The following is a 10,773-nucleotide window of genomic DNA, read 5'->3' as shown; positions in this document are numbered from 1 at the left end:
GATTCACTGAACAGGCTCAATAGTGTATTCAGTGGAAGGCTGGTCAAGGACTCAGAATAACGCAATCTTTTGTCTTTTATCTACTTCTAACCTGGAAGCTCCCATTTCCAGTTGTCCTTCCTTACTGGACTGAACCAAAGCACATTTTACACATATTGATTGATGTCTCATGTCTCCCTAAAATGTATAAAAGCAAACCGTACCCCCAACCACCTCGGGCACATGTCCTCAACCTTCAAAAAATAAACTTTCTAAATTCACTGAGACCGGCCCGACGTGGTGACCCACACCTGTAATTCCAGTATTTTGGGAGGCTGAGGTGGGTAGATTACTTGAGGCCAGAAGTTCAAGACCAGCCTGGGAAACAAGGTAAAACCCTGTCTCTACTAAAAATACAAAAGTTAGTCAGGTGCTGTGGCTCATATCTGTAGCCCCAGCTAATCGGGAGGTTGAGGCATGAGAATCACTTGAACCCAGAAGGCGGAGGTTGCAATGAACTGAGATTACATCACTGCACTCCAGCCTGGTGACAAGAGTGAGACTCTGTCTCAAAACAAACAAAAAACAACAACTAAATTGACTGAGACCTGTCTCAGATATTTGGCATTCACAGTATCAAAATATTTCATGTATCCTATAAATATATACAACTATTATGTATTGATAATAATTTGAAAATTAAGAAAAAAGACCTAGATCTGAATCTGGGGCTAGGAAGGCAAAGACTGTCTATGTGTGCTGTTGCACAGAGGCTGAGGGGACAGGTGGTGGGAAATGAGCAGAGAAAGAAGGAAGAAAGGGAGAGCACAAAGGAGAAAGGAAGAGAGGAGAGAAAAGAGGGGGGAAGAGAGAGAGAGAGAGAGAGAAAGGGGGCAGGCAGAGAGAGACACTTCCTGTTCAAAAGGGACTTTCCAGGGCTGGTGGCAGTGGCTTACACCTGTAATCCCAGCACTTTAAGAAGCTGAGGCAGGAGAATTGCTTGAGGCCAGGAGTTCAAGACCAGCCTGGGTAACATAATAAGATTCCATCTCTACAAAAAGAAAAAAAATTTAGCTGGGCATGGTGGCACACACCTATGGTTCCAGCTACTCTGGAGGCTAAAATAGGAAGATCTCCTGAGCCCAGAGTTCGAGAATGAAGTGTGCTATGATCACACCACTGAACTCCAGCCTGGGTGACAGAGCAAGACCCTGTCTCAAAAGAAAAAAAATGGGGGTGGGGCTTCCAGCCATATTAAAACATATGAGCATATAGAACAAGGAAGACAGATAACATAATTAACAATCAGAATATGAACTAGGATTCTCTTGACAATCTAAATAATTATGTTTAGGATATTCTAAGAGATAAATAAAGGACTTACCATCCATGCATAAAAGGCAAAAAATTATCAAACAAAACAAGAATAAAAGGAGAACAGGGGCCGGGTGCAGTGGTTCACACACCTGTGATCCTGGCACTTTGGGAGGACGATGGGGGTGGAACACTTGAGGTCAGAATTTCGAGACCAGCCTGGCTAACACAGTGAAACCCTGTCGCTACTAAAAATACAAAAATTAGCTGGGTGCAGTGGTGGGCACCTATAATCCTAGCTACTTTGGAGGCTGAGGCAGGAGAATCACTTGAATGTGGGAGGCAGAGAATGCAGTGGTTGCAATTGTGCCACTACACTCCAGCCTGGTAGACAGAGTGAAATTGTTTCAAAATTAAAAAAAAAAAAAAAAAAAAAGTAAGAAAATAAAGAAAAATAGGCTGGACGCAGTGGCTCATGCCTGTAATCCCAGCACTTTGGGAGGCCAAGGTGGATGGATCACGAGGTCAGGAGATTGAGACCATGCTGGGTAACATGGTGAAACCTTGTCTCTACTAAAAATACAGAAAATTAGCAGGGCATGGTGGCATGCACCTGTAGTTCCAGCTACTCAGGAGACTGAGGCAGGAGAATCACTTGAACCTGGGAGGCGGAGGTTGCAGTGAGCTGAGATTACGCCACTGCATTCCAGCCTGGGCAACAGAGCAAGACTCCGTCTCAATTAAAAAAAAATTTTAAAAAGGTAAAATAAAATGAGAACAGGTAGCTAGGAAACATAATTACTTATTTTGGAAATCACAAATATAGTGTTGAAATAGAATTAATAGCTGATATAAACTCTATAGGCTGGAGAAAAATGGAAGAACAAATTAGTGAATAGCAACTCACAACTGAGGATTTTGACCAGAGCACAGCACAGAAATTTTTTTTAAAAAAGAATATATGTATATAAAAGAGCAGTTAACAGACATGGAAAATAAATTTAGAACTTCCAATATGCTCTATAAGCAGTTCTAGATGAGTAAACTGGAGAATTGCTGAAAAAGAAATATACAACAAAATACTAGCTGATAATTCTCCAGAATTGAGAAAAAAACGTGTTTCTTAAGATTGATAGTAGCCAGGCTTGGTGGCTCACACTTGTAATACCAGTACTTTGGGAGTGAGGAGTGCTGGGATTACAAGGAGGCCAAAGTGGGCAGATCACTTGAGCTCAGGAGTTCAAGACCGGCCTGGCCAACATGGTGAAACCCTGTCTCTACTAAAAGTACAAAAATTAGCTGGGTGTGGCAGTGGGCACCTGTAATCCCAGCTACTCGGGAGGTTCAGGCAGGAGAACTGCCTGAACCCGGGAGGTAGATGTTGCAGTGAGCAGAGATCGTGCCATAGCACTCAAGCCTGGGCAACAAAAGCGAAACTACAACTCAATTAAAAAAAAATTTATATTATATACTATGCAATCATAAGAATTAAGATAAATCCATACCTATGTAAGTTATAATAGAATTATAGAACACTAAGCTATTTTTAAAAGCCTAAAATCTTTCAGACAGAAAAGACAGATTGCTTAATGAGGTGTGAATGATTTAATAATTATTGGGTGTGAAGACTATTACAAACAATCATCATCAACAGTAAATACCCAGAAGGCAAGTGCTGGAGAAAAGTAACTGCCAACTCAGAATTTTATAACCAGCCAGCTAATTATTCAAGGAAAACAGCAAATAAAGACATTTTCAGTCCTTAAAACACCAAGGGAACCAATACACAGAGACTCCCACTAAAGAATTATTAAAGAAGAAAAGTCTACTCAAGGAAAGGTATGGAATCCAGGAAATATAAACAAGGACAGAAATTGCCAATCTTATTGCCAATAATATCTATTAGATATTATTAACAATCACTATAAAGTGATAATGACTTTTTTGCATTGAAAAAGATTGTAACTAAAACTCTGAAGAACACACATTGAGTTGTAGTATCCATGGTCCTTTGTTTTTAAAAGGAGAGATACTGAAAGACTTTAACCAATCAAATAATATAAGCTACAGCTTCCAAAGGAGCAGGTGTGGAGGTTCTGGGGGAGGGGCAGGTGTGCAGGTGCTGGGGGGGGTTGGAGCAGGTGTGGAGGTGCTGGGGGGGGTTGGAGCAGGTGTGGAGTTGCTGGGGGGATTGGAGCATGTGCGGAGGTGCTGGGGGGGTTGGAGCAGGTGTGGAGGTGCTGGGGGAGGAGCATGTGTGGAGGTGCTGGGGGGAATTATAGCAGGTGTGGAGGTGTTGGGGGGAATTGAATCAGGTGTGGAGGTGCTGGGGGGGATTGGAGCAGGTGTGGAGGTGCTGGGGGGGCATTGGAGCAGGTGTGGAGGGGCTTGGCTGGGAAGAAGCATCCCTGGAGGTGTTGTGTGGAAGGGCATATGGGCAGTCTGTGGAACTGAGAGGAAGAGGCACGATTTAGGTATGGGGGTGAGAGTCCTAGCGGAATTAGAAACGCTCAGCTTTGGGAGTTGGGAGATGCTCTTGGTTTTGTGCAGTGGAACACAGCAGAGCGTGAGTGAAGATTTGTGTTTGAAAGATTCCCCTGGCTGTTGTATGGAAAATGGAGCAGGCAGGAGATAAATACTGAGAATGGGGAGTCCACATTGTTGGCAGAGTAATAGTGGCTTGAACTGAGGGGACACAGATGATGTGGATACACTCTCCAGTTAGAGCTCAAGGACTTGGTATCTGCACATGGGCTGAGGTGGTGGGAGATGGCCTGTGCTGTCCAGGTCTCAGCTCCAGTACCAAGACAGATGATAGACAGACAGATGGACAAAGGTGGGCCTTGAGGTCTCCATGACACAGAGGACAGGGAAGCAGTGGGGTGAGGGGTCCTGGGCTCAGAGAACATCTGTATCAGTGACATACATAAGGAAACCAGAGTAGTGATGGCATTAAGAACACCAAATACAAATATAAAGTGATCAGAACCAAAATCTGCATTATACCAACACTGAGTCTGGTTCGAGGAGAAGACAGTGAGACCTCAAGAAATGCCCAGTAACGTACAAGGAAAATACGGATGAAAGCATTACAGAGGCCAAGGAAAGATGGCCCATGACTGAGGAGTGTGGGTAACACCCGCATGGGCACCAAGGAAGAACTGTGCAGACTGCAGGCACACTTAGTGCCTGAAGTATAACTGCTTACTTATATCTAGCTTGTATATATAATCATACTTAGTCCCATATAATCTTTCTATATAATCATATAACGGATGTAGTCAGAGTTGTACCAACACATTTAGTGCTGATTTATAGAATCCTTCCATAGAACCATATAGTAGTTTGCAGTAGGAGGAACGCCTAGAGCAGTCACAGAACAGAAGCAGCACATGGGAAAACAGCCAGACCAGGATGAGAACCAAAGACCCAGGCGGTGGCGTCCCTGCCTGAAAGGGAATATGCTGTATGGCAGGCTTGGAGCAAGAGCCTCCCCTCCTGAAAGAGAAGTTGTAGTAGCTTGCATCCAGTTCCTGTGGAAAGCAGGCCTCAGGCCTGAGATCCTGGAAGTAACCGAGGGAGAAGAACCCCTCTGGTGTGACCAGTTACAGCGGCTGTATACCCTGTCTTTTCTCGCTTCTGTGCTAGCTCAAATCATCCTCCCATAAATATCTTGAGAAGAGCACAGGTCTGTCAGCTCTCACTGCATTGGCTTACAGTATCTTTCTGTTAGAAAACCTTTGAAGTCTCCAGCCCCCAGATAAGAAATGTTGCGCACACCTGTTGCACACAGCCCACCTCCTTGCCTTGGTGACCTAATGAGGGTGGACCCCTTTTCTGTACACGACCCTCTAATACTGCACATGGCACGGCCCTCTACTGCGCACGGCCCACCTCTCTGCCTAGGTGACATGATGGGGTGGCCCTCTCACTTGTGACTCGTGATTATGTATGCCCTATTACTAAGCCTATAGATGACGACCTCACGCATGACCCTGCCCCCTGCTTGTACCTAATAAATACAGATGTTTCTGCACATCCGGGGCCTCGCCTGTCTCCACTCATAGGTGGCGTGGCCCCCACAAGTTCAGCTGCTCTTCTCCAGTTCTCTACTTCTTGGATCCTGTACCTCAGCACAGCATAAGGAACACCCACGACCGTGTGGGGCCAACAGCTCTATAAAGGAGAAAGGAAGTGCAGAGTGTTAAATGCTGAGTCGCTACAAGGAAAACAAGGGCTCATTGAATCAATCCCAACCACCAGTAATGAACGGAACCATAAGGGATTCTCCAGTATCACCTCAGTGTGTTCAAACGTTCAGACATCTTAGCAGCCCCCGCTGCACTTCTCAGTGCCCTGGTTAAAAAACACATTTAAAGTCTATTTTTTCTACTCATGATGATCCTTTAGAAGAGCCATTTTCAACATGCAGAGTGTAGCGTGCTAGGCAGAGGACAGTCAGACCGAGATGGGAAACACGGAAGAACGTCAGCTGTCTGACAGTGCATGGGCAGAGAGCAAATGAAAACAGTACACGACGTCTCCTTTCAAATGATCTGACTGCACACTGAACATTTCCCTTCAAAAGACAAAAAACGAATCACAAGTGAGCCAACATAAAAGTTTTATTGAATAAATACATGCACTGTCATGTGAAATTAGTTGAACAGAAAGGACAGTCTCTAAGTTTTAACCCCCACCCCCACTGTTGCTCTCTATTTGCAGTGGGGGGTCCAGCTGGAGGTGGAATAAATGTGGCAACCACAGAATAAACACACAGCTACACACAGGCCTGCATTTGGCTTAGGTGCCTGAAAAAGGAAGGCTGACGAAAAGGAATTCTTACTGTGCAGGATAAACACAGCTACAAAGCTGCTGCTTCTATTTTATTTATTTATATATTTATTTACTGAGATTGTGTCTTGCTCTGTCGCCCAGGCTGAAGTGCAATGGCGCCATCTGCTCCTGGGTTCAAGCAATTCTCCCCCCTCACCTCCCAAGTAGTAGCTGGGATTACAGGTGTTCACCACCATGCCCAGTTAATTTTTGTATTTTTAGTAGAGACATGATTTCACCATGTTAGCCAGGGTGGTCTCAAACTCCTGACCTTAGGTGATCCGCCTGCCTTGGCCTCTCAAAGTGCTAGGCATAAGCCACTGCACCCAACTGGCTGCTTCTATTTTAATCTGAACTTGGAAACACCTTCCTACTTTAAGGCACAGGATAAGAACCCACATGTACGAGCTAAGACAGCTGCACTTCAAATTTACTAAGTTAATTAATTTTCCCTTCGCTGGCTTGGCTCAAGGTAGAAAAGATAAAATTCCCTTTTCTTAGGTAAACTGATTAAAATTGAAAATTAACATTTTGAGAACAACTTGAGTGTCTGACGTCACTGGGATCCTGGAGTGGGAAGAGCCTGGGAGGTACTTTGGTTCCACAGAATGACCCTCTTTTCTTCCTTCCTTTTAAGGAGAATGGAGACGGCTACTGGAGGCAAGCACCTCCAGACAAGCCCCTGAGGCGGCTCTCCTGACTCCCCTGCCAGGGGCAGGCCCGGTGCTACCCCACTGCTTCCTCTGGGCTTGTACCTTCAGTTGTGTCCACTCTGCCTCAGTGCTTAAAGCATTCCATCAAGCAAAATACACATGGAGCAGATGACACACAGGGGATGTTGGTAAAAATTACTGGCTGCCATAATTTCGATGAGCACTTCTTTATAGATTATGACAGAAGGCTTTTGGCATGTCTAATTTTAAAAAACCTTCAAAACTCTAATAGCATGGAAAAGCAGCTAGATTTAACATTATTACCTATCTTCCATAAATATCAGAGTTAAACGTTCTGTGTGCATACAGGTTCATATGTGTCTTTAAATGTATTCATATGCTTCCCGAATAAGCCTATATACCAACATTGTAAGTGGTGTATAAAGAGGCTTTAGAGTGAAATGCCATCATGTAGAAGACAGACTATAGTCTTAGGATGACATGAAATGTGCTATGAAGCTACAGACTCCACTATAAGTAAACCCACGGTTCAAAGTGTAAGTTATACAGGGATACAAAATCACAACCTGCTGGAAGGGAGAGGTGGGCGGAGACCACCAGCCTCTGCCACAGGCACTTTGGTTTGTTCGGTCATGTGAGTTACCCACAAGTTGTATAGTTCCATGAAACAAGCTAAGAGCTCTGATTTCAATTACAAAGCTGTATTTTCCTCAGTACATTTATACATAGTTTTAAGATGTTCTCATGGCTACAGAAACCATTTCAGCACAGACCTTATAATATACATTTAATCGTCTAACATATGTGCATTCTTTCCTTACAGACACCACAGCCTGTGACACTGCAATAGAGCCTCGCCTTACAGGAGGTCTGGGGGACTCTTAGGTACATAAACATGCTTTTAATAGTCTCAACAGAATAAACATTGCATAACAGCATCCCAACATTAAGGTTAGTCGTGGCATAAAGTGAGGCAGCTAGGAAGTGGCTGTCGAGAGCAGCAAGGGCTGTGCTCGCAGCTGTGGTGCCCCGAACCCTGGCGGTGGCCGGTGCACATTGGCTCACATTTCCCATATCCTATGTGTGACGTCACACTAGGTGTTCCTGACAATAATGAGAGATAGAGCTTTCGATTTCTAATGCAATTTCCTAGCTACGCATCCCAATCTACCTCACAACCTTTAAAAGGACAACGTGCACTTTCTTTTTTTTATAGGCTGGGAAGACACTAAAAATTAACAAAGCTCATGACTATGTGGCAGTAGCTTAATTGCTAACATTGAAAGTCTGTTCTTATATTTTAGGAAAAGAACAAGGTGTCTGTATACTGTTTCATAAGTAAGTTATAACAGCAATTAAAATAAACAAGACATTTCATTTTTATGTAAGAAATTTCAGATTAGTACAATATAATTTATGAACCATGACAATTCTCTGAATATCTTATATTACTCAGTTATAAAATATTTTTCCTTATAAGCCCTTCAACTTACTTCTCAATAATACATCCTTATATTTATGAAAATGTTAATATTTTGAATACTTTATTTCATCATTCATAATGGGCAGAAACATACTAACATTTCATCTTTCAGCTTTTCTTTTTAAAAAGAAATGCCACAAAATAGGTCACTGAGAACTTTTTGCTGCAAAGAGGAAAATGATTATTTGTCACAAGAATTTATTAAGTTTTAGAAGAAAATATATATTTCCTTGATCTATTTTCTTCTGCATTTAAACCAGCATGTAAAGATTATAAAAAATAGAGTCTATTTACATGGCATAGTATACTGAGTGATATATAAACAAGGCCATAATAAAGCACAGACACATCCGCCTCCTACTGACACAGCTGGGCAGAGTCCACAGACACAAGAGCTAACATCATCCTATTGCACATTGTAGGAACTGGTGAAATCCTAGAGGAAATCCAACATATAAAATTTAATGATAATATTGGCCAAATTTGCCTAAAATGTCAACAATTTTATAAAACTATTAAGGTATGTATAACTAAATACATGAAATTATAAAAATAACATTGGTATGTCTGTGAGAGGGTGTGTTCTGGGTAGAGGTGGAGGCGCTACGCTGAAGAGGGCACCTCTCTCCCGCCTGGTGCAGCTATGTCATTGCCTGAGGCCTCGTCCCGTCTTCCGTGAGGTCATACCTGAGAAAGACAGTGATGGGAAGGTGGTGACACATGCAGGGCCAAGTGTGAAAAGTCTGTCAGATGCGTGTTGGTTCCTCCCCTATCTGTGGGGGACACTACCCACCGGGCCCCGGAAGGCGTTTTTAGCTACAGGCTGGAGTTCTCTGTCTGCAGCAGGGACACTCACCACTGGGTCCAGCCTTTGGCAAGTTCTTCAGATGCCAGAGCAACCAATACCTGTGGGTTTTTAAAATAGTAGTCTGTTAAAGTAGCCTGGGCTGGGGACACTGGCTCAAGCCTATAATCCCAGCACTTTGGGAGGCGAAGACAGGAGGATCACTTAAACACAGGAGTTTGAGACTGGACCGGGCAAGATAGTGAAACCTTGTCTCTACTAAAAATTAAAAAAAAATAAATTATCTGGGCATGCTGGCATGCGCCATGGTCCCAGCAACTCTGGAGGCTGAGACAGGGTTGCTTAAGCCCAGGTATTTGAAGCTGCAGTGAGCCATGATTGTGCCACTGTACTTCCACAGACCCTGTCTCCAAAGAAAGAAAGGAAAAGGAGGGAGGGAAGGGGGGGCAGAGAGAGAGAGAGAGAGAGAGAGAGAGAGAGAGAGAGAGAGAGAGAGGCTACAGCAATGTCTTTTAGATTTTTTACCACCTCTTCTCATCTCTCTAATTGTCTGTCTTCATCTAGAATATGGACTTTCCTTTTTTGAAGGTTCCTATTATTATTATTTTTGAGACAGAGTCTCACTCTGTTGCCCAGGCTGCAGTGCAGTGGCACGATCTTGGCTCACTGCAACTCCCACCTGCTGGGTTCAAGCAATTCTCCTGCCTCATTCTCCTAAGTAGCTTGGGACTACAAGTGCATGCCACCAAGCCTGGCTAATTTTTGTCAAACTCCTGACCTCATGATCCACCCATCTTGGCCTCCCAAAGTACTGGGATTACAGGCGTGAGCCACCATGCCTGGCCTGGGATCTTATTTTTTCAGTCTTTTCTACCCCTGTGAGCACCTGTAATCTATATGGGTGACTACATCTAAGAAATCCTTCATGTAACCAGCAGTCTTAAAATTCAGCTATGATGACGTATCAGTGGAGAAGACTCACAGGAGTGTTGGCCCACATGCCCTCCATGGCAGCACAGCTCACAAAAGACACCTATGACTCAAATCTCCTCCCTAGCTGAACCCTACATTCACTCTTATATAACCTATACCCACGTGCCAAAGTTAAATGTGAATATGAACAAAGACTGGAAGAAATGCAGATCAATAAAGCCAATGAACTTCAGAAAAAGAGCAGTGCCACCAGTTGAGGAGACAGAATTTTAAGAGACAATTTTCCTGTGTATTTCCCTTCAATGTGATACTTGAACAAAACTTTGAATACTTAAAAAGAAAACATCTTTTCTTCTACTAGAAGTTCATGGTATTAGTACAATTAATGAATCAATAATCTGAATAGGTAAAAAAAATTAAAATAACTTAAAACATCTTCAGAAAGCACAGATGTTTTAGTTGACTGTCTTTATAGCCCACAATTTATAAGCAAGCACTGACCTGGTAAGTTCACCCTTTCCGCTTACACAGACATGGTCTGAACACACACTGCAGGTAAACGTTCCATTTTTACAAAGCGCAGGAACTGATGGAGGATTCGTTGTGGCACTTACTTTGCCAAGGAGTCCTTTGTCTTTGGACAGGAAGCCGCCACTATTCTTCACGGCGACGTCGAGAGTTCTCCTTTGCACCTCCGGTAACGAAACACTGAAATCGAAGCTGAAACAGGAAACAAGAGCCTAACTTAA

At 43.4% G+C, this 10,773-nt stretch overlaps 1 protein-coding gene across 7 annotated transcripts in view; it reads right to left on the bottom strand.

Annotated features, from left to right (window-relative positions):
- Positions 1 to 5,900: 5,900 nt before the first annotated feature.
- Positions 5,901 to 10,773, bottom strand: part of ESYT2 (extended synaptotagmin 2) — a 104,499-nt gene continuing 99,626 nt past the window's right edge. For all 7 annotated transcript variants that reach the window (XM_078343298.1, XM_078343294.1, XM_078343295.1 and 4 more), the window contains 3 exons: positions 10,639 to 10,744; positions 9,143 to 9,192; positions 5,901 to 8,973 (listed from right to left, as the gene is read on the bottom strand). In XM_078343298.1, coding sequence (XP_078199424.1) covers positions 8,928 to 8,973; positions 9,143 to 9,192; positions 10,639 to 10,744 — 202 coding nt within the window. In that variant the 3' untranslated portion in view covers positions 5,901 to 8,927. The remainder of the gene's footprint in view (positions 8,974 to 9,142; positions 9,193 to 10,638; positions 10,745 to 10,773) is intronic.

This window comes from Callithrix jacchus, chromosome 11 (assembly GCF_049354715.1).
Source record: "Callithrix jacchus isolate 240 chromosome 11, calJac240_pri, whole genome shotgun sequence".
NCBI classification, from domain to species: Eukaryota; Metazoa; Chordata; class Mammalia; order Primates; family Cebidae; genus Callithrix; species Callithrix jacchus.
Note: the sequence above shows the minus strand (reverse complement) of the source record. Positions and strands in the feature narration are given on the sequence as shown.